Below are 24,138 nucleotides of genomic sequence, written 5' to 3' on the forward strand. Positions count from 1 at the left end.
ACAGTACAATGTATTTCATTTCATCTTCACAGCAACCCTTTGAAAGCGGTTGTATTATTATCCCTATGTGGGGATGAAGACATTAAAACTCAGAGGAGCTGAGGCACTTGCCCAGGGTCACACACAGCCAGTAGTGAGTGGCCGAGCCGGGGTTCAAGCCCTCCACAGTCAGATCTGTGCTCTGAACTCCACCTGGTCAGCATGACCGCCTCTGCGTCCTAAAGGTCAAAGGGCCCAGACTTGGTTAGGAGGAAAGGCGGTAGGGCTGGCTGTCCCCCAGCGACGGAAGGGGTCTTGGTTTCGATTCTTGTTTGTATCATGAATTTGCTGCGTGGCATTAGATAGTTTCTAAAAAAAAATGAGATGTGTGGCTTCAAAGCTCTGACATACCCACTAAGCCCATACAGGGGTGGCCAAAAGGAGCTTTCCAGTTGTGAGTCCGTGAAACACAGTTTATTCTTGTATTATTATTTATTTATTATTGTATTATTTATTATTTATTAACCTACCTTTTGCCCGCCCCTGTACTTTAAGGCCCTTGCACTGCTGACTAATCTTCACAGCAGCCCAGAAAGATGAATCTCATTAGAGCTTTGGGATGTGACTGGCTCTATTTTATAGAAGGGGAAACTGAGCCCAGATGCCATGTCCCATGCGTGGCCACAGCAGACGGACCCCAGAGCTCCTGGCTCAGGTTCAATGTTCTTTCTCCCCTTTTTAAAATGGAAAATGTTAGCTGTCTCCTTTCATTACTGTCATTCTAGAATGTGGGTCTCCTCTCCCCTAAGGAGCTGTAAACCTGGCGAGGGCAGGGCCGGGTTTTAGGCTTCCCTCCCAATAACCAGGAAAGCAGCCCGTGCCCGAAGGCACTGTAGGGTCCTTTGTGAGCCTCCTGATCTTGCTCAGAGGCCTCAGTCTCCTCCTCTGTGAAGTGGGGTCATGGTCTGCTGCTCAGGCTGTCGGCACTGTGGAAAGCACATGAAGCCCAGCACCCAGCACTTAGCAAAAGCTCACCAACGGGTGGCCCTGGCCCTTTCTCTGCAGCATGAGCACCCAGTCTGAAGCTGGTTCTCCCATCCCACCCTACCAGGCCTCCCCTGGGGCACCAGGACCCCATCCGTACCTTCTCAATGACCCGATCTCCCCCAAAGCGCGTGACAAACTCAGCTGGGGAAGCTACGGTGAAATCTCTGTGCAGGTCCACCTTCTTCTGTTCGCGACCCCTCCTCACCAGGTGGAGCCCCGACATGCTGGGCCTGCAAAGGAACAGGACAGACGTGCGTGAGCCAGGAAGCCCGGGAAGCCGGGGAGGGAGTCCGGTGCCCAGCGCCTGTAGAATCAATGTCCACACAGAGAAGCTGAGGCCCATCATGCCCCTGCTGCGCGGTAGTCCCTCTCCGCACCCTGGAGGCGTTCATCTCACAAGGAGGCTCAAGAAGAGGCCGTCAAACGAAGAAAGCAGGAGCGAGCCCCTGACCCGCCCCAAGCTGTGTACATTCAGACTTTTTTTATCTTCAATGAACTTTTACTTTATATGCCCATCATTTAGGAACTCAATACTAAAAAGCTTATAAGAGGGGTGGCAGTTTACGATCAGGGAGGAAGTCACACATTCTAATACTTTAGATGTGTTAAATAGGGATGATGTCCCTGCACTTTTCTGAAAACAAACAAAAAATTGTATAAGAAAGAAGAGAGGTCCCCTGCCCTACCTCCTCCAGAAGCCGGCACACCTCTGGTGCTCTAAACCATGCGCGTGCACTATCTCGCAAGTTGTCCATTTGAGTCACCCTCTGTGGCCTTCCCACCTTGAGAGGTGAGAAGGTCGCACCCTCGCTTGGCCATCCTACCCACTTCCTTTCTCCCAGCCTCCCAACAGGGCCGCGCTGCAGTTCGGTAGGTTCACTATTCAGAGTTTTATGAGTCTGGGATCATTATTCGCAAGGGAGGGTTGGGTTAGACCAGAGTTTTCATTCCTTTTTTGTGTTTTTTTTTCCTGGAGTTAATGATTTTTTCATTGACTTGTTTTTCCTTGCACAGTTGTTAACCCATCCCATAGCCGCCGTCCACATTGGAGGTCGCTGGCCCTCTCTGTTGGTTTTCCACTGGTGGCATCTTTCCTGGAGGCCTCTACCCCTTTCACCCGGACTGGCTGTTCTCTGGACCCCCTTTGCGTTTCCTTGGGATTTTTTTTTTTCCATCACCATTTATCCCACCTGTACCCTCTTCCACCTTTGATCTCTAATTTGGGGATCACATGGCTCCCTCTTTCTTGGTGGACACTCCCTTGTTTTGCTGGGGCACATCCTCTAGCAGTTTCATAGGGTTAAAAGGAGGGTACAATGATAGCAGCACATAGGAAGCTGGTGCCTTCGACATGCCTGTCCTGCTGCTGGCTGCACTGGCCTCCCTTGTCACTGTCGCCCTAGAGATTCCCTTTGGTTCTGTGTTGGATCTCTGGTTCCTGCCTCCCATTGTGGGGCTCTTCTTTGTTTTTATCTCGTTTCACTGGAAGGCACCCTTTAGTAGCTTTCTAAGGAAAGGTGTTTGGGGCGGGGGGGGGTAAATGTTTTACAGCCACGCATGTTCTAGAACTGTCTTCTGCCCTCACATTTGACCCTCCTGTGTGGCTGTATGTGGAACTCTAGGAGGGAAAACCTCCTTCAGAATTTCGGAAGCCTTGTGCCGTTGTTCTGTGGCTTCCAAGAATGCTAAGACCAGAGCCATTCTGACCCTTAACACTTTGTGGGTGACCTGTTTTTTCATATCCAGAAGTTGAAAGAACTTCTCTGTCCTCTGCAGTCACAGTTTCACGGGGATATGCTCAGCTGCATGTCTGCTTCCCTCTGCGAGGCTGGGGATCTGCTAGGCTCCTTCAGTGCAGAAACTCACAGCCGGGAATTCGTCTCCAAACGCTTCCCGGGTGACTTCCTGCCCCCTTCCTCTCTATCCTTTCCAGAAGTCCTATTACTTGGATGTTGAAATTCCTGGACTGGCCAACCCGTTTATGTATTTTTCCCTCTCCTATCTTCTATTTACTTTCTGTGCAATTCCTCCAGCCTTTTCTTCTAACCATTCAGGGGCGTTTTTCACTTCTGCTCTCATGCTTTTAACATCTAAGAGCCTGTGTTTGGGTCTGCAAATGTTTCTTTTCGCACATGCTCTCCAACCTGATGGAGTGTCAATGACAGCACTTTGTGTTCTCTTCTCCTCAAATGAGTTGTTTTCTCCAAGTTTCCTGGGTCCCTTTGTTTGTCTGGGGCCTGCCTCCCTATTAGAACCTGCACCCAAATGTTTGGTAAGCCTGTGTCACTCCTTCACGGCCAGGGGCAGGGATGAAAGAGCCGATGAGAAGAGGAGGACCCTGAGCTCAACGCAGGGAGACCTGGGGGCGTTGTGCTTTGGGAAGCCCCAGCTATCTTTAGTCATCCCCCCTCACCGGCCCAGCCCCCCCAGGAGAAGTCTCTGGGTCTCCTGCACGGAGGAGAGTTTGGCCAGGAGCCTGGGTGGGGAAGAAAGGGGAGCTGCTGGGACGGTCCTAGCAGACGGGGCAGGTTTCAGGATTCAGCGCCTACAAAGACCCTAATCCTCCTGCTAGGAATACGGGCTCCACGCCCTCCAGCGTGCCCGGCAGGCCCCAGCACCTAGACCTCCTGCCCTCTACTGGAGCGGACGTGGGCAGTCCCCAGACACAAGGCGCAAGCCGAGGGACCTGGGAGTCTTTCACCCAGTTCTTCTCTTCCTGCCTTCACCCCCAGCTGCAGAGGCACCTGACGCTGCCAGTCCCTGCGCCTTTCAGATGCAGATCCAGCGGGTCCCCGGCTTGCCTCGCTGCTGCTCCATGCCTCGGCCCCCCAGGCTCTGCTGAGCCAATTACCGTTACTCATCCGCTTGCCAACTTCCAAAATGTTGCTCATCTCCCCTCCTGTTCTCCCAGGCTCGATGGCTTTCTCTCTCTCTCTCTCTTTTTTAAAATCTCTTTGGTGTCATTTGGTAGGATTTTGAGAGGAACAGAACCAGGCGGGGACATTCAGTCCACTCTCTTAATCCAGCCTTGGGGTATAAACTGGGAGCCGCCACCTGGTGGGAATTAGGTTAGAGGTTAACCACCCAGAGGTGTGTCCAGAGATGGTGACCAGGCATCTTGGGGGGCGGGGGGCGAGTGGGTTCAGTGGACGGAAAGTTTGGGTAGAAAACTGACTGATCATAAGGAATACCTCCAGCATGCCACCGCCTGTTGTCTGAGCAGGAAAAGCAAGGCCGCAGGCAAATAAGCATTTGGGGGAAAGAAATTCCATTTTATAGATGAGGAAACTGAGGTCCAGCCAGGCAAAGGGGGTCCCCCAGCAAGTCTCTAGGCCTGGGGCTCTTTCCATCACACCAGGAAGAGTTGGATTTGGACCTCTTCTGCTTGATTGACATCTCTGTGTCCAGTACAGTTTCCCATGAGAAAAACCCCCTACAAACCCGCAGTCTGCCACCGCCACAACCACTACCGCCAACCGCACCCCCACCCCGCTGCCAGATCCCCAGTGTGAATCACCGAAGGCTCGGCTCTGTCTGTCAGAGATAAAGAAACGGACTTCTAGGCCAGAGGAACAAAAAGAGAAATAAGCCCCGGGGAGGTAAAGCAGTTGGTTAGATCATCATTCCAATACGCCAAGGTTGCTTTTGGGTCAGGGCACATATAAGAATCAACCAATGAATGCATCAGTATGTGGAAAACAAATTGATATTTCTCTCTCTCGCTCTCTCTCAAATTGATAATTATTTTTTAAAAATAAAAATGAATGACAGAAATCCATCGCATTTATATGCCACTACAGGTTACGTACTTTCAGTAAGACTTTCTCTGTTCTGCTGGGCTTATGCACGGTGCCTGAATAAATGAATGAACAAGTGACTTCTGGCCCCTGAGAGACGGTGCCTCCCTGCTTCCCATTAATTGCAAGCAGCTTTTCTTCCAAAACCTCCTAGGACTGACCTGTCGCAATGCAACAAGACTTAGAAAAGTACTTTGGAAAGTCAATATCCTCTTGCAAATGTGAACGGTGCTTTTATCATAATTACATTTCATTAACCAGTGTGCAGTTCAGTGTGTTTTTAAAAACTTTATTTCTTTATGAAAACAGGCAGATTTGACCCGGGGGCCATAATTTGCAGACCCCTGATCTAGGGAAATAGATACCAAGATGTTAACAGCAGTTATCTCGGGTGGCTAAATAAAGGGTGGCTTCTGCTTTCTTCTCTTGGCTTGTGTTTGTTAAATTTTCAGCAATGATGTATTATTTTCAATAAGAAAGAAGCTATTAACTTTGTAATAGGGATGCTAAAAGTCATGGCTGCTCCAGTATCTATTAAGTAAGACACTCAGTTCCTTCCTCTTTAAAACAAGGATAGTAGTGCTGGCCCAGTAGCTCAGTTGGTTAGAGCATCATCCCGACACACCAAGGTTGTGGGTTCAATCCCTGGTCAGGGCACTCACAAGAATCAACCAATGAATGCAGAAATAAGTGGAACAACAAATCGGTGTTTTTCTCTCTTTCCCCCTCACTTTCTTCTCTTTCTCCCCTCTCCCCAAAAATCAATAAATAAAGACTTTTTTTAAAACGAGGATAATGACATGGACCTCACTGGGTTGTGAGGATTAAATAATACACAGAAAGTAAAAAACGGCGTCTGGTACATAAGTGCAGTGATACAATAGTCAAGTGATATAATAGTCAAGAGGATCAGAAGCTGCCGATCTCCCAACCTCATCAGCAAAGGGATCAGGTCACCCCTAGGCCCAGCCTGCTCCCCATCCGTCCACAGCCCTCCCCGACTGGCTGGCTTGACCCTTTGGCTTCAGAAAGTCTGAGACATCCCACGCCCATATACACAAACATTGACACTCTAGCAATCTGACCTAAAGTACAAAGAAAAGCTCAACCATTAGAAAAACCACTGTGTGGCCTGATTTCTAACTGGTGACAGAGCCCTTCCGTCAGGTGGGTCCCAAACCCATCACTCAGCAAACGAGGCAGGTGAACTCACACATGCTGCCGGAGTGGCTTTTTTAAGGCCCCGTCTCCAGGCTGGTGGCTATTTTTATTTGTTTTTAACAAACTTGGAGGTTAACCAACATTGGCTCTGGAGGCCCGACCTTCGGCTGGCACTTGGCAAGGGTAGAAGGTGAAACAGTCCGTGGTGGCTTTTGGAAATGGCTTCAGGTGCAATCAATGATGCAACAGAGCTGTCAGCCAAACGCCAAACACAATCAGTTGCTGTGGCACAAGACCAGGGAGAACTATGCTGGGAAGGAGGGGACAACATTCTCCAATGTGACTATGGATCAAGCACAAGGGGTTTCTCACTGAATCCCCAACGCCCTGTGCAGCAGACGCCATCTTCTCCTGCTCACGATGAAGAAACTGAGGCTCAGAGAGGCCCACTGACCTCAAGTGGCACAGCTGGCAAGAAGTACTGGTCTTCCAACGTGACTCTCTCTGGCCCTGGCCTGGCAGTTCAGTTGGTTGGACTGCTGTCCTGTGCCCCAAAAGGTTGCGGATTCAATCCCCAGTCAGAGCACATACCTGGGTTGCGGATTCAGTCCCTGATCGGGGAGTATGACAGGCAACCAATCGATGTTTCTCTCGCACATTGATGTGTCTCTCCCTCTCCCCCTCCCCCCATTCCTCTCTCTCGAAAATCAATAAATATATCCTCAAGTGAGGGTTTGTTGTTTTTTTTTTAAAGTGTATTTGAGAGGTGGTATGTGTAGTGCAGAGTTTTGCTCTCCAGGGACACCCAGCAATGTCTATAAACGTGTTTGGTTGTCGCAACTTGGGGGCTGCTACCGGCACTACTGGGTGGAGCCCAGGGATGTTGTTCAACATCCTGCAAAGCGCGGGACAGCCCCCACCACAAAGAATTAGAGGGCTCCGCAATTCAACAGGCGGCCGTTGAGAAACCCTGGCAGACCAGAGCCATCCTCCCAGGCTTTGGGTCTGGAATCCACTACGTATGACCTGTGTAATCTTGGGAAAGGTGCTTCGATACCCTGTGTCTCAGTTCCCTCACAGGATGAAACTATTTAACAACATTAACAGTACCTGCCTCACAGAGCGTGCGCCCAGCATTCGGCACTGGGCATGGCCTGCAGTCGAGAGCTGACGCCGGGGTCTCTCTCTGCCAGGGGGCCGATATTAGACCCCCAGTACAGAGCCGTCCGGCCAGTGTCCTGGCATCAACCAGCTCTGCAGCTCCTTACCTCCTGTTTCTTTTGTACAATAGACAGGCGATAAACCAACAGAAGTGAAAGCCTTACTATTATCACCAGACAAGACAGGACACTGCGTAGCCCAGTACAGGCTGGTAGCTCTGAACCCATCTTTGGGCTCCCAGATGACCGCACCCATGGAAACACCTCAGGCCACCTGTCCCCTCAGTGCCACCAGGGATCGCCCCGATGCCTAGGCCAGGGGTCAGCCTACTAAGACCCAAGGGCTCACTCCCGTCTGCCATGTGCTTCTGTAGCTCCCCACAAGTGAATAATGGTTTTTACATTTTTTCCTTTTTTTTAAAAACATTTTTAGTGTTTGAGAAAGAACTGTATTTTGTGACACATAAAAATTACATAAAGTTCAAATTTCATTGTCTGTAAATAAAGTGCAATCAGAACACAGCCAGGACCATTCAGTTACACATCGCCTGCGGCTACTGGTGCAGTCACCGGAGGGACTGAGCGCTGCGACACAAACCATCGGGCCACGAAGCTGAAAATATTCATTCACTACCTGACCCTCTATGAAAGCAGTTTGCCAGCTCTGGGTTAAGCAGCAGTTTTCAGCCTTGACTATATACTCCATCACACGAGCTTCTTTAAAAAATACTGATGCCTCGCCCCACCTGGACTAATTAATCAGCTTGCCTGGGGGTGGCAGTTGGGGGGCACCCAGGCGTCTACATTTTTCAAAACTCCCCGCTGGAAACTCTCACATGCAGGCAGGGCGAGAACCACAGAGCGAGCCGCCCGCAGCGTCCCGACAGACCGCCGGCCTCGGTTCTGAGCGGGATCCCCGCAGCAGTCTTGTCATTCACCGTGGGCCGTGGCGCACTGTGGGACTCACCAAGGACCAGACTCTTCTGCCTTTTCTTTTCCAACTTCATTCACCCCATTCAGCTCAAGTCTCTTCCAAGAAGCCCTTTTCCGCCCACTATGACCCATGTGCATTTCTCCAGCATCCACACTCGGGCCCTGTTTGCACGAGGGACGCTGGTCAGCATTTGGGGCTTTGCCTTCCTATGGGTTCTGGCTCCTTGGTAAAAGGTTCAGGCTTCAGGTCAGAATCCCAGAGGCCTCTCGACTCCCCAGACCTCTTTCACAACAGAACTGTCGTTACTGTTATCAGTTGTGCAAATGTTTGCGCTGACCTGGGACAGCACTCAAGGCCGGCACCTCCTATGTGCTGGGCATCGGGCACAGTGCTCGGCTCCGGCCCTGGATGGTCTCAAGACCCCTGGAAAGGCCTATCAGAATTAGCACCACTGACAGATGAGGAAGCGGAGGTTCCCAGGGTTGACGGCAGTTGCTCCACGTCACGCAGCTCAGTGGCAGAGTGGGGCTGTCTAACGCCATCTTTGTAGCAACTCTTCAGCGAAGACCATGCAGTGACCCAATAAAGCATCTTCACGTTATTATAAATACGGTGACTACCTGGCCTGAATTTGCAGGGACAATTCCAATTTCATACAAGTTTATTATTTTGGAGTAAAGGGGTTTATGAAAGGTAGCCTTTTGTATTAAAGTTTATAATTTAAGGTGATTCAACACTCACGTGTTAAACTGTGGAAGTCAATAGCTGTATAGAGAAGAGAAAAATGTATCCTCTGCAGGCCACATGGCCTGCTTTGGGTGTTTTTGCCAGAGGAGTTAATTCAGGGCTTCAAATGGGGAAGAAATGTGACCTCCGTGCTCAACAAAAGACTTGGTGCATGAGAAAGCTCCGAACCCCCTCTCTCCTCCCCTCTGCGGGCCCTCTGCTCAGACACACCCTGTGTGCCCCCAGGAGGGGCCCCTGAAGACTCTGACAGTCCCTTCTTCAGAAGGACCGAACAACTACAAGGTCAGCCTCCCCCTGGCGGGCTGACCGCATGTCCGGGACAGGTCCCTTGCCTTTTCTGAATGCCCCGTCGGAGGAATTAAACTGCCAAGTTGCTCCCAGCTCCAAGAGCCCTCACTCCCTGACGTGCTCATGAGCTGCAGAAACTAGTTTTCAACCAAGTTTCTAATCTTCTCTCTAGTCCAACATTAGGAGAGACTGTTATTTTTGAAGTTATGCTCTTAAAGCAGTAGAAACTGGCTGCCCCTAGAGAGCCTTTTGGGCGACAGACTGAGCATGAATCCCGGTTCTGTTCTCACCGGCACCGAGAACCTCCGTTTCTTCGTCTGTAAAATGGGGATGACAGCCACTTTAGTGCCCCCTCACGGTGGTAAAAAGACAGCGTGAGCGCACACCTATGCAGCGTTCAGCCTGGCATTCAGAAAGCACACAGCAAATGGTAGCAGTTCTTACTGCTGCGCCCTGTAGGCCTTGAATTTGAATTACTAAGAAAACAGCTCGCCAGTTGGATGAAGTTCCTAGAAGACAGAGGTCATGTTTCTCAAGCATTTAAAGGAATACTATGAACCCAGTAAAAAGCATGATGTAGTTCACAAATGTTTTCTGTAAAGAACCAGATAGTAAATACTCTAGGTTTCATGGCCCAGTCTCTGCACCACCGCTCTCTTAGCTCTGCCCTTGAACTCTGAAAGCAGCCACAGACAATACATAGACGATGAGCATGGCTGTGTTCCAATAAATTTCATGTAATTTTTACATACCCCCAAACAGTATTCTTTTGGTTGTTTTTTGAACTATCTAAAAGTTAAAAACAATGCTTTATTGGCAAACCATACAAAGTTAGGCTGCGGGCCACGGTCAGCTCAGCCAGTTGTAGAATACTTCATGTCAAGTGAAAAAGCAAGTTACAGTACAGTATGTTCTGTATGCTTCGAGTTCATACATTAAAACATACCTTCATGGGGAAAAAGGTTGTATGGATGGATACACAGCAACTGTTAACATCATAGGAGGGAGGTATGGTGATTTTTGTTCCTCCTTTCTGCTTATCTATAATTGTCTGAATTTTCAACAAACAAAACATCACTTTGGTAATTTTTTTAAATGCAATAAAATGAAGAGAGAGGGAAAAAAAAGAAATCTAACAGGTAGGGCTAAGAAGCTCTCAATACACAGAAATGACTACACTAACCTGCACAGAAACTAACCAACCTTAAATGTGATGCCTACTCAGGTGCACGCAGATTCGCCCCGTCTTCACAATCACTAGGTGTCAAAGAACTGCCTTCCGCACGATCATCTCTATCGAGGTTAAGAGGAGAGAGGGGAGGAAAGCGTGGCCCCGGGCAACCGGTCAACCTTGAGGCACCTGGGTGCTCTAAGCGCCCTCCTCCAATCAACACCACTGCCAAATCGGGCCTCCTCTCCAAGGCCAAGTCCAGCTAGCATTTTTGCGAGGCGGGTTCCAGGTTCCCAGCCGCCAAACAGAAGCCTGCATGTCTTCGGGTGCGGCAGGGACGAGGGGGTGGTGCTAAGAGCTTGACTTCACGGTGGGGAGCGGGAAGTAGGGACAGCACCGCAAAAGTTTGTAAAAGATAACGGTCATTAAAATTGCAGGCTTACTTACTTTACTTTGCGATCAGGGAAACAGACCTTGCACTTGGCAGGACTCATGTTGACCGCCCCGCCGGCCAGTCCCACCGGGCTCCTGCTGGGATGCGGAGCATGCGTCTCCCTAACCCCCAGATGCGGACCCGGGGCCAGAGGCCCAGAGGGGCAACCAAGTCGCGACCAGCAGGCGGAGGCGCGGTCCAAGAGTGCCCCTCGGGCCCAGCTGTGCAGCAGCCTGCAGGCGCCCGACTCGGCGCCGCTCTTCCTCCATCCCGAAATGCATCCAGTGCGCAAGTGTCGGGGCGGTAGCGCCCGCCCAGGTCCCGCCTCCTGCCCCCGGCCCCGCCTCCTGTCCTGGGACTAACCGGGTCCCGCCCCCCAGACCCTCCAATCTTGGAGCCACAGCTGACCTTGGGCGCCAGGGGACAGCTGCTCTGTGAAAAGAGGCTTTGGCTGCTTGCCCCCTCAGCTCCCCGGACTACAATAGAAGAGTTCTAGGATGGCCTCCCCCTAACATTGGCAGCTGCAAAACACTCACAGTTAATGGGCTTGAACACACATACAATAGGGAAGTGGTGGAAAATGTGGGTATTTAAAGTGAGTCAGCAGGCACCACGGTGCCTGGTAAAAGCCCCAGCACTCAAACCAACTTTCGGCTCCCAAGTTCCTGGTTTTTTCTTTTTTGTTTTTGCTTACTCTTTCACCTCTACTTCCACGGACATGTTTGGCCCATGCTCCCGCCTCCCCGCAGTGACCTTTCCAGCACATTCTTTGAATCCTCTGAGTCCCCTTTCAAAGTGAGGGCCTCCTAGACTGGGAAGACCCCAGACAACCTGTGACCCTAAATAAACTTCTTTCTGGCCAGACGATCATTTCCTGAACGTTTTTTGGTGCCTTTGTCTCATTTAACCCTCACGGCAACCCTGTTGTTTTTATTGTCATAATGCAGAGGTGTCTGCTGCCTGAGATGACAGCTAGCTGGTGACTCGAACCCAGGCAGAACGAATGAAGGAATGCCTCTCCAAGTAGTCACAATAAATGAAAGGGATTCAAGACACTGCCTAGAAAATACTGCAATAATAATAAAGGCAGCCTATGTTCATAGCAAATGAAAAGCAAAAAGATAATGTAAATGTTTGCAAATGTTTCCCATCAAAAAAGCCAGGGCCACATCTCCATGGGGCACCATGCGCAGGACCAGAAAAGAAATAATGACCCCCACCCTCCCCTCACATTGTATTAGCAGCCCTACCTGAGGGCACTGGTTAATTGTGTTCTAACCATACATTAAATAATGTTTCAACAATAGGTTAAAAAAATCAGGTGAAGAAAATTCACAGTTTTTCAGAGTTTCCAGAATGTTCTTTGTGGCCCCACTGTCAGTCCTTGCAAAAAACCAAACCCACCTTAGGTTGACTTTTGTTTTTTAAGTTTCAAACCAAAACCAAGACGTATTTGTCCCCCAGTGACCCAAATTTAAAGGTAGCCACCTCAAAATAGGGGAAGCAATTAAAATCAGGAAATAAAGGTATTTCAAAACAGCCTACCCCACCAAAAAGTCAGTTAGGATCATGCAGAGAGAACTCTCACGTTTCCTTGCATTGCTCGGGATTTTTACTCTCTATTGACAAACCCCAACACTCACTGAACACTGAGTAGATATTTTGACTTTTCTGGCCATGCATCCCAACACACCGAGCTTTACCCAGGGCTCTCAAGAAAGGGATTTTATTTAGATGGCTGGCTTTGTGCGTCATCAGAGTGATAATGACTTGGGTTTTTCTCTAATTAGGGAACAGAAGACGAGAAGGAAAGAATAATACACACCCCTATGCACAACGCCACCATCATACAAACATCAATGCTTGTGATTTTCAAAGAAACAGTTCACACTTGGCTGTACTTGCAGTCTCATGCTGTGAGCCCTTCTCCTCAGAGGGATCAGAAGCTAAATTTAATGTGCGGGTAGTGCCGAGCAAGAACCCAGGCCCGTGACAGCACACACACACAATGAACAAGAAATGCACGTGCAAGTGACCAGCAGCAGGGTGGGAAGACATGAGCAATGACTGACTGCAGGCGCCTCCCGACCCGCTGCGAGGCCTTGAGCAAACCCTTCTCTCCACTTCCTCTCCTCCGTAAAATCACTGACTTACAATGTGCTTTTGTTGAAAAATAAAATAATCCCCTTCAATACATGACGGGGGAACTATTATGGTTACGTATAGAGCAGAAGTAAAAGATTTTTCTAAAATAGGATGCTAATGTTTAACAGGAAGGGGAAAAATAGGAACATTAAGTCACTCTGTACCCTATATTAATTTCCCTGTATTAATTTAATAGCCAGCCTCTCCTGGACCTCAATATTCATTCCACAAATAGAACAACAAAAAAGCAGGGATCCCCTTTATCCCTGGCTTCCAGAGAACATCCTGGGAGCTAGAGAGATTTGAAAATGGGGATTCTGTCAGCCCCTTCCTAAATTAATAAATGAATAAATAAAGACATTATAGAAAAATCCATCACATTATAATTAGAGATAAATACAAATATTTTAGAGAGTTTAAAGTTTCATGAGCTGCTCACTACTTGGAGCTGCTGAGAAAGGTGTGGATGGCGACCATGAACAGGAAGGGGCTGGCGAGGCGCCCACTGTGAGCCCACCCAGGATGCTATTTGGGACAGGCAGGGCAATGCAAGGCCCCAGGGGTCAGCGTGTTTTCCGGTGTGACTTCACTCCCTGGTGGGGCTCCCTCCTTCGTGTCCACACCCCACAGACCCTCACTTGCCTTCCCAGGATACGAGTGTGCGTTGCTGCACCTCCCTAACTCAGCACTCCCACGCGGAAGCGAGCATTTTGGGAAATGGCAGAGAAAAAACCCATTCCCCGTGTGCTGGTTTGTATTTTATCCTGTATCTGGGACACTCCACCTGCCTTTTCAATCCCTCTTCCTCCTCCGTGGACACAGGTTGCCATACCTTGAAAGAATAGCCCCATGAGAGCTTGGGAACATCCATGGACACAGGCAAGAACTTTGGGAGGTGCCCATTCGACAGATGGCAACTGGGGCAGCCTGGGGACACCCACTCCTGGCACTTCCTCCCGAGTGACCTCAGCACACTTCCACAGGAGCCCCAGCGGGAGCCTGCTTCACCAGAGAAAGAAACTGCTGCTCAGAGGAGTCAGGAGACTACTCCGAGATATGAACCCAGGCCTGTCTGACGACGGGGCCTGGGCTCTTACTATGACACTGTGCTTTGCATTCAATGACAATGGCTGCACGGTGGGCACTGCTTTAGGTGCTGTGTTCATAGCAACCCAGCTAAGCCTGACACAGGCCCTGTGAGGCAGGTGCCACTGTGGCCTCACTTTAGAGGACGCTGAAGCACGAAGAGGTGACAGCTCAGCCCCAGGTCCCGATGGTGGAGGGGAGGAGTTGGCAGGCCACTCCTCGGGGCGCTGGCCTCCACCCCTCCCCCACTCTCTCCGTCCATGAAGGGCAATGTTTGGGCTCATGCCTCTCAGGCCTCACCCTGTCCTCTCTGAGGGCGGGGGCCAGGTCTCGCTGTCTACACGTCCATAGTGCCGATCACGGTGCCTGGCACTCACCCAGCAGGGCTGCAACAAATGCTCCCAAGCCAGTGAGTGGAGGGGGCAAACCTAGCGCCTCCGCTTGACCATTTCATCTCTTAGCTTGTCCTTACCTTGCCTGGCGCCCAGGCCCTCTGCAGTAATTGGAGAAGTAGAAATGGTTATAAGTTAAGCTTCTTCCAGTTTTCCAGCTGCTCTCTTTTCTCCATCTACCAGCCCTCACCTACCCCTCCTCACACAAAAAAGCAAAAGCAGCCCTGGCCAGGTGGCTTAGTTGGTTGGAGCATCGTCCTGTACACCAAACAGATGCAGGTTCGAGCCCCAGTCAGGACACGTACCTAGGTTGCAGGTTGGATCCCCAGCTGGGTCATGTACAGAAGGCAACTGATGGACGTTTCTCTCTTACACTGAGAGAATGTTTCTCTCCCCCTCTACCCCTTCCTCTCTCTCTCTAAAATCAATAAACATATCCTTGGGTGAGGATGTAAGAAAAAGCAAAGACTGTTAGAGCCACAAAGGACCTCGGAATATCCAGTCTGGCCCAGAGAGGGTAGGTGATGTCCCCAAGATCACACAGCTGGTTGCTTGATAAATTGCCCCATTTCCTGACTCTTCCATCAACTGAAAGGACAAGTTAGAAGGAGGGTGGAGGTGCATTTACTGGAGCCCAGTGAGGTGGCAACCTCAATACCGAGAGGCTGTAGCCTGCTTTCTGATCTGTATCTGCTGATGGTCTGGGCTAAAATGGTGCTCTGGGCCTATGGCGATCTTACTGGGAGACCTCAGACAAGACCCCTGAACCTCTCCAGCCTCAGCTTCTTTATCTAGGGAGTAAGATGACTGGTTCACTCCCCTTCCAATATCTTTTATAATGTTTTATTATTAAACTCTGTTAAAACCTGTTATAACTATATTTACAGCAGAAAGTTAGAAAACAGAAGAAAAGTTAAATTACTGATAATCATACCACATAAAGACAATGATTATTAACTATTTGAGGACACTCCTTCCTGTCTCTCTAGCCACACATATACATATATTTATTAAGCACAAGCATTTTTTGTGTGTTTACTATGTGCCAGGAATGTTCTAAGCATGTTACATACACGTACCCACAATCTTTTTCCCGAAACTCCCAGGGCCCCATGAGCTTTGGAATTGGGGAATTTCTTTTTAGGAAGGTACAACTTTACATTACACATTTTCACATTAATATTTCAGCAGCAGAAGACATGTATATTCACACAAAATGTGATAAAAACTATAAATAACTTCACAACTATTCCAGGTGGGTTTGCTATTAAATGAGTTCACGGCCAACTCATGAACTTGAATTTCGTAACTAACTTTCAGGACCGAGTTGCACAATCCCGAACCTATCCCATCCCACCCTGTCCACACATGTGCCTCACAGGGAGGCACCATCAGGATAACAAGCTAGTAAGAGGCGGCTTTGAACCTGGTATCTGACCCCATTGTGCACTAACCACACTGCTGCTTGTTAAACAAAATGGGAAGACCTGTGACCTTCATTTCAGAGTATGTGAGCATCTATTTTGCCACATGATGTCATGTTCTCATCACCTCTATTTCTAAGGGTTGCATGGATTTCCACCCTTCGGGGACTGTTTCCAAGTGCAAGGAAAGGCCAATCCCCTACCCTGGCCTGAGATGAACCCAAAAGGGAAGAGACTGGAGGGCAGGAGAGACCTGAACAAACAGCACAAAGTCACTGGATCTATCATATTTTTAGCCAGCCCTTGTCAGCTGGGAAAATGGAAAGGAAGGGCAAGATTACACAGCCATATAAAAAGCAGAAGAAAAATTCAAAATTGGAGTTTAATCTCAGACCTAGTCTATGAAGTCACAAGATTTACGCAAAGAAGAATTTTATGAGAACAAAAATTCTATTTCTGCTAAAGAGCAACAACAAAATGTCTATTCATTCGTTCATTCATTCATCCATCCATCTACACTCAGACTCATTCATCAAGTGTTCTGCGTGCCCCAGAAATAAATATTCTGTCTTTGACAAGTATGCCCTACTCATTTCATTCATGCATTTGGCAAGTATTTACCCAAAGTCTACCATGAGCCCACACTAGGCTAGGGAGTGGGGAAGAGCAGAGACCCCACAAACATGGCTCTGTTTTGATGGAGTTTGCAGGAGACAGGTGAAAACTAAGTAAACAAATAAGGAAATCAAAGACATAATCTCAAGGAGTGATTGAGTGTTGTGGAAACAACACATCAGAGTGATGGATCAAGAAACTGGGGGCACAAGGGGAATACTCTGAAGGTGGGAGGGGCAAAGGGAGGGCCCTCGGAGGCGGTGACTTTGATAGGCAAAAGCTGGAGGGGGAGGCAACAGTGGCTACAGAATTTATGGGGCCCAGAGCAAAATGTAGAGCCCTTGTGCAAAAGTTATTAAGAAGCTCCACATGCTGATGGCCGAGCACTCAGCCAAGGGCACATGGCGCAATGGGACTGCTGGGTCACAGCCCAGCAGGGCCCAAAGAGGAAACGGCAGTGGCTGTGCGTATTCTGGGACGGGGAAGGCAGAGCAGGAAGAAAAAGTCCCCTTTGCAGACTGCTTCAAAGAGCACTTCCTCCCAAACATTAAACACATGCCTTTGCCATCCCTGGCCTTGCCAGTATCACAGAGGGTGGCCTGGAAAGAAGAGACCCTGGTGGGCCACGAGGTGACGTTCGTGCACAAGCACAGAGGCCAAGTGGCTCCCGAGGAGGAAAGACCCACAGACATTCGTCCCTTCTTTGCTGTGGTTTCCACGGGAGCCCGGAGGAGCCCTGGAATAAACTCTCTCAGGCCTTTGTTTACTGTGTAAGGAACAGGGAAGGAGATTGAGCAGGGCTGGAAGAAGGAGGAGTCCTTTGCAGGAGGGAGGCTAGAGAGGTTAGATCTGCCTGAGGGCGCAGGCTACTGAGCAGCTTATCAGAAAAAAAAAAAAAAACCACCTCATAATAATAACAAAGAGAATTTCCTGCAACTAACAGGGACTCTGTCACCACGTTGGCCTCCCAGAACAGGTTTCATTTCCTTGATGCTCCAGCTGGTGGCAGGTGGCACGCCAGCCTGTCCACCCCTGAACCCCATGACCCACATCTGAACTGGCCGGAACATTTCACCTGTGGGCCCCCTGGGAAAAGATGTCACCACCCCATATAATAGCCTAGCAGCAGGGCCCCACAAAGGAACACTCTGGAGGGTTTTTTTTTTTGGGGGGGGGGTTTAGGGAGGGTTCCCTGAACATCCCTTCAGAGAGTTGGCCCAAGGCCCTGCCAATGGTGTGAGCAGAAGGGTTAACAGGGGACTGTCAAACACCAGGCTCCCGAGGTCCCCAAAGATGCCAAAATATCAAAGCCAAAACTCTATAACCAGATAACAGAGCACTTGGCCTTACTCTGATGCATTGTGTCCAGCCAGCTGGAACTGAGGGTTGACATCATTTTTTCACGCAGCCGACCCCTGGTTAAGTGGCCCCAGGGCAAGCGTCTAAGCCTTGACTCCCCAAAGATTACCTCCACATGGGATTCTCCCTCATTGGAAACAAGGAATGAGCCCTGGCTGGTGTGGCTCAGTGGACTGGGTGCCAATCTGCAAACTGAATGGTCGCCGGTTCGATTCCCCACCAGGGCACAAGCCTGGGTTGCAGGTCCCCGGTTATTGGGGGTGTGCGAGAGGCAGCCGATCAATGTTTCTCTCACACATCAACGTTTCTCTCCCTCTTTTTCTCCCTCCCTTCCCCTCTCTTTAAAAATAAATATTGCTTAAAAAAATGAAAGAAAGAAAGAAGGAATGAAGTCTGTTTAGGAGGCAGGGAAACTCTCCTGCCCTTCAGGCTCCCATCATCCCTTGCAGCTCCAGCCAGCCTTAGCTCATTGGGCTTAAATTATAACTAGTCACACGCAAGGTCATCTTCCCCAGCTTGGCTGAGATTGGCTAGAAAGCCAGTTTCTGCACACACAGTAGATGTTTAACAAATGATTCTGACGGGAGAGAAGGACGGGGCGGGGGGAGGGGGGAGAAGGCTAATGTCTCCTGCTTTTTGCACAGCTACCCTGGAAGTGTTGGCACCAGGGGATGGCGTGGCCAAGCAGGGGGGCGGTGCAGACCCTTGCCTACCTCAGGGACACAGGGCATATTACCTCATCGTGGGGACAGTGGACTCAGAGTCACCTGCAAAGCGAGCAGCATCCAGGGACAGGGCCCCCAGGCTGGCCCGGCTGCCTCTGCGGGAAGATTCTCGGAAGGACCCAGTGCCAGGGTCCTCATCGGAGGAGTTGTCATCAAAGGACCCAAGGATGAACTTAGTCATCAGCTGCCGCTTGATGTGCGCTTGTTTCTGGTCTTCTTTGGAGAGGGCTCTGCCTCGGGCCTGGGGTCTGGTTGGTGAGGACAGGCCATTGGTATTTGGGGCCTCCGAGCCGCGAGTCCCTGTCCCATTGGCTGGGGAGGCATCACGGGAGGGAACGGGGCTTTTTTGAGGATTCCGATATAGAGGCGGCCGGGAGGTTCTCTGCAGACAGGCATCTTTGGGACCTTTTAGGGAGTCCAGCTCAGCCTGGTCAGCCGGCCCAGGGTGGTCAGGAGTCCTTGGCACAGAGCTGCTGTCTCCATTTTTCTGCGTTGGCTCCTCTGAGCTGTCGGACACTGGAAGGGGCTCCTGGTTCGGGAGGGCGTTTGCCTCCGAGTTGCTCTTGGTAACCGGTGTGGAGTCCGTCATTTTCCCCCAGATTTTTAACCAGGACAAGGTCAGCCAGGAGATAATCAGACAAGTTAGGAAAAAAAGCAGGGTCATTCAGAAAACCTGTAAGGAGAAAAGGAGAGATGCTTTAGGGTCTGAGTAATCGAGTTATTTCTCTCTTAAAGGAGCTAGTGCAGTGAGAGTAAGCTGGGGCCTGTGTATTCAGCCGACAGAACAGGAGGAGAAAAGGGTCCTCCTCCCGGTTTCAGCTCATCATGTGCCGTGGTCTTGGGTATGTTCCTTAATGCTGCTGATTCTGGGTTTCTCACTTCTAATTTAGGTACGCTAACACATGCTCACTGTAAATTATAAACATGCATGCAAGAACTAAATGAGATCATGTACGTTAAAGGACTCTTACAGCATCAAAATATCTAAAAAGTAGAAACAATCCAAATGTCCATTAACTGACAAATAGATAAACAAAACGCAGTCCATCCATGCAATGGAATATCATTTAGCCATAAAAAGAATGAAACATCGATACATACCACAACATGCATGAATCTTAAAAACATGCAAAGTTAAAGAAGTCAGTCACAAAAGATCTCATATTGTATGATTCCATGTAGATAAGGTGCCCAGAAGAGGCAAATTCAGAGAGATAGAAGATGAGTGGTTGCCTAAGGCTGGTGGGATCGAGGTGGTAACTAAAGGGTACAAGGTGTCTGCCTGGAGTGGTGACACTGTCCTAAAATTGATGGTAGTGAGAATACACTAAAAACCACTGAATTGTACATTTTACATGAGTGAATCATATCATATGTGAATTTTAGCTCAATAAAGCTGTTATCAAAAAAAAAAGACTTCAATATATTCCAACTTGAAGATATAAAGGGACTGTCACTTCTGTCATCATCTTCACCACCATCATTATCACCATCGTATTATCATCATGAGCATCGTAGTGGCAGGAGGAAAGGCGCCTTGCCTCACCTCCCTCATGGCGCTAGCGCACCTGACGTGGAGTCTGCGTACAGACAGGAGGAAAGAGCAGCAAGACTGGGCAGAGCACGCCCTGTCTGTTCCAGGGCCCAGAACAGTGCCAGGTCTAGCGTGAGAGCGCAACCATGGGCAGAAATTCACTCTGTTGAGTAAATGAATGTAGATATTCTGATTTCTAACACATGCCTCTTCCTACCACACTAATTCTGCACTACTGATGACTAGATAATTGTTATTTTTATTTGAAGGGCACATTGTTAAAAAGCTAACAAACAAAAACATGACCTGAACACTTTTGACACTTCTGAGCCCCAATTTTGCGACAGTGATAGGATGAAAGCATTAAAAAAGGATCACAAAGCTTAAGCATATCAATGTAGTATCTGAAAGATCTTTTTTGTTTGTTTAGTTTCAACACAAGGTTCTTAAGGGAAGGCAAAAAGTTCTCCAGATCTCCCAGAACAACCTGGTCTATGTGCTTCCTGAACACTTTCGGCAACAGAATTTGCCAAAGTGTTGTTGTCAAAGGTATTGGGCTAACCAAAAAGATCATTTGGTTTTTTCCGTAAGATGGCTCTAGTACCACTCAGTTGTCTCTAACTTCATTCAAAACAATTTTGTTAGATTGTATGGTGACAGCTGTCCTATCAGCGTGCAGTTAAAACAACGTACCAAAATTGGTGAATTTTTGTGTAGCCTTTTTAATACTGAAGACAGAAGAAAATACGCAATGTTTTCGGCATATTATGTTTTCTTATTTCAAGAAAGGTAAAAATGGAACTGAAGCACAATAAAAGAATTGTGCTGTGTATGGAGAAGGTGCTGTGACTGATCAAATGAGCCAAAAGTGGTTTGTGGAGTTTCATGCTGGAGATTTCTCCCTGGACGATGCTCCATGGTCGGGTAGACCAGTCAAAGTTGATAGCAATCAATTCAAGACATTAATTGAGAACAATCCACATTCTACCATGCAGGAGAGAGCCAACATACTAAAAATATCTAAATCAATAAACTGATGAAAATGAAAAATGTGTCTTTTCTTTTAAGGAAAAAAACCTAAACAAACTTTTTGGCCACCCCAATATGTTCTAGGTGATACACAGAGTCAGAATGGTTGGTTGTTTTTTTTTTAAGGTCATCAAGTTTTTGTTTAAAAGAAAGGATCAGTCAAGTGTGGCCCAACATCAACCAATGTAATAAACCACAGTAATAGAACAAAAGGAAAAAAAGCACATGATCATCTCAATTGGCTCTGAAAAGGATTTGACAAAACCCAGCACCCTTTCATGATAAAAGCACTCAGGAAACTAGGAATAGAAGGGAACTTCCATGTACTAATTAATACACATTTATGAAAAGCTGATCGATAGTCAACGGTGAAGGGCTGAACACTTCCCCCCAAGAACATGGTGCCCAGTGTCACCATGGCCAGCCAATGTTGTACTGAAAGTTCTAGCCTGAGAAATTAAACAAGAAAAAGAAACAAAGACGTCCAATCTGGCAAAGAAGATGTAAAGCCATTCTTATTCTCAGCTGACACGATCCTCTATGTAGGAAATTCTGAAGAACAAACAGCAACAAAAAACTAACAGGAATAAACAAATGGAGCAAAGTTGTAGGATACAGGAGCCCGGTGGGAGTGGGCTGCTGGGCTGTGGAAGTGCTTGGCCAGTGTGGCGTGAGAGGGAGTGGCCTTCTGCCCCGGCCAGGAGCACCTGGGGCACCTGCGGAAGCCAGGAGAGCCTTGGCCACATTTCTGGTGATGCCATTTGCCAATCACCGATTTCAAAATTTGTCCTGAGGGCACATGTAAGCCAGCGATCTCAGGATTATGACATTTCTTGCTGACACTTTTCAAGCTTTTCTTGAGGACTTACTATGTGCAAGAAATGAGTCAAAAATAGACCCTGCCCCTAGGAGGGAATAGGTGTAGGAGTTAAGACCAGTGGTTCTTGCCCTGCCCGGGTGGCTCAACTGGTTGGAGCGTCGCCCTGTACACCAAAAGGTAACCGGCTCGATAGTCAGGACACATACTTAGGTCACGAGTTAGATCTCTGGTCAGGGCACATATAGGAGGCAACCGATTGATATTTCTCTCTCACATAAGTGTTTCTCTCTCTCTTCCCCTTCCTCTCTCTAAAATCAGTATACATATTTGTTTAAAAAAAAACCCAGTGATTCTCACCCAATGGCAGTTTTGTTCCCCAGGGCCATTTGGCAATGTCTGGACACATTTTTGGCTGTCACAACTAGGAGAAGGGTGTTACTGGCATCTAGTAGGTAGAGGCCAGGGGTGCTGCTGAACATCCTCCACTGCACAGGACAGTCCCCACTGCAAAGAACTCTCCAGTCCCAAGCGTTAATAGCACCGGGGTAAGGGCAAGGCTAGGGCACCAGAAAGTTGGGAGTTTGCTGTGAACACGTATGAACATGTGTGTACACCTAGCTGTCTGTCCCTGTTTTCAATTCATTTGGAATATGCCTAGGAGTGAAATCACTGGGTCACAGAGTAGTTCTATGTGCACCTTTTTGAGGAGCCACCAGACTCTTGCCCATAGCAGCTGTGCCATTTATGTTCCCACCAAGACCGTACAGGGGTCATTTCTCCTCCTCCGTCTCCTCTTCCTCCTCACCAAACCCTTGCTATTGTCATTAGTTCAGTCTCATTTCACAGCCAGTGAACTGTGGGGACGGGAAGCTCAGTACCACTCAAATCCAGGCCCAGCACCTGCCCCTGTCTCCCTGTCCCACCCTTGAACTGGATATAAATTAATTCCAAAAAATGGAGAGTATTACTACAAGCACATGGGTATGATCCCCAAACCAGACACCTGCCTGTGTATGGGGAAGAAGGAAGAATGCAGTGGCATAGAAACTAACAATTCCACCCTGGCTGGGTGGCTCAGATGGTTAAAGCAGCATCCTGTACACCAAAGGGTTGCGGGTTCAATTCCTGGTCAGGGCACATGTCTAGGTTGAGGGTTCGATGTACTATCGATGCTCTTTTTCTCATATTTGTTTCTCTCTCTCTTTCGCTCACATCAATAAACATATCCTTTGGTGAGGATTTAAAAAAGCCATACAGTGTCGGATGTGCACAGTCATCTAGGAGCACTGCGCATGCGGTCTGATTCCATGGGCAGGAGATGCCAGGGGAGCCCTTCCTGTGAACCTCTGTGGACCACGCCACGCCAAGCTGTGGCCCTTCGCTGAAATAATCCAGCTGACCTCGACACCAAGTGCCGGCCAGCGCTATTTCTATTTTATGCAAACTGAGCCCAAGCGACAGCTGCCGGGTGCCAGAGCAATCACAGCATGGCCTCCATGAATGCAGGACATGGCTCGGCTCCAACAAGTGCTGACCAGCAGCCAAAAGAGGGCTTGGGAGCAAGGGGGTCAAGAGTTTGTTTTCCAGCTCCCCCAACCCCCCCACCGCCCCCCGCTCACATCTACATCTGCCAAGGTCGCTGAGGACGCGAGGGGCAGAATGTCAGCGTTGAACCAGCAATCCCGGTTCACACGCGAACTTGTCCTGCCACGAGATGAGCTCCCAACAGCCTGCCACTTACCATCACTGCGGACACAGCCACGAGCTGCATTCTCCACCCAGTCTGAGGCCGGCCGCTCTCACGGAGTGACTGAGGGAACCCAGCCCGGCAGTGTCACCTTTCAGCAGGAGGCTGGTGGTAGGCCTCAGGCCACGGGGAGGAGTCTGATGGCCAGGTCAGCTGTGCTGCACGTCCTTATTTGTCACCCACAGATAGAAGCCGTTTGCGAAGGTCCCTGCTAAGCCCTCACCTGGCCTCAAACTCAGGTACTTAAGAGGCTGTCTGCACTCTCTAGGGATCCCCAGCCCACAGGGCCACCTCCCGCTGGCTTGCCACATTCCTGTACTTAGGCCTACTTCTTCGCTCATGCAATCGCCCCCTTGCCCAACTCTGTGTCTAAAGCAAAACATTCCCATGATCATGAGAGCTGGGTGCGCACAGGGAGACCAGACTGAGGCGGGCTTCTGTTCTTATGGAGCCGTGGGACAGACACCTGCCGGGAGAGGAGGGGAGGTGGGAGGGGAATCTCAGCAGACCTTGGTTTGGCCAAGGCAGCCATGATGGAAAGAAAA

At 49.1% G+C, this 24,138-nt stretch overlaps 1 protein-coding gene across 4 annotated transcripts in view; it reads right to left on the minus strand.

Annotated features, from left to right (window-relative positions):
* The window catches only part of ACACB (acetyl-CoA carboxylase beta), a 92,525-nt gene that overhangs the window by 61,423 nt on the left and 6,964 nt on the right, over positions 1 to 24,138 (minus strand). The window contains exons 1-3 of one of the 4 annotated variants that reach the window (XM_054594104.1): positions 23,588 to 23,653; positions 18,475 to 19,136; positions 1,124 to 1,256 (exon numbers count right to left, since the gene is read on the minus strand). In XM_054594104.1, coding sequence (XP_054450079.1) covers positions 1,124 to 1,256; positions 18,475 to 19,127 — 786 coding nt within the window. In that variant the 5' untranslated portion in view covers positions 19,128 to 19,136; positions 23,588 to 23,653. Of the gene's footprint in view, positions 1 to 1,123; positions 1,257 to 10,731; positions 11,006 to 18,474; positions 19,137 to 23,587; positions 23,654 to 24,138 lie in introns of those variants that run through there. The other 3 variants (XM_054594103.1, XM_054594105.1, XM_054594106.1) reach the window with 3 other exon arrangements.

This window comes from Pteronotus mesoamericanus, unplaced genomic scaffold (assembly GCF_021234165.1).
Source record: "Pteronotus mesoamericanus isolate MK-2021 breed Mesoamerican mustached bat unplaced genomic scaffold, CSHL_Meso_final scaffold_507, whole genome shotgun sequence".
NCBI classification, from domain to species: Eukaryota; Metazoa; Chordata; class Mammalia; order Chiroptera; family Mormoopidae; genus Pteronotus; species Pteronotus mesoamericanus.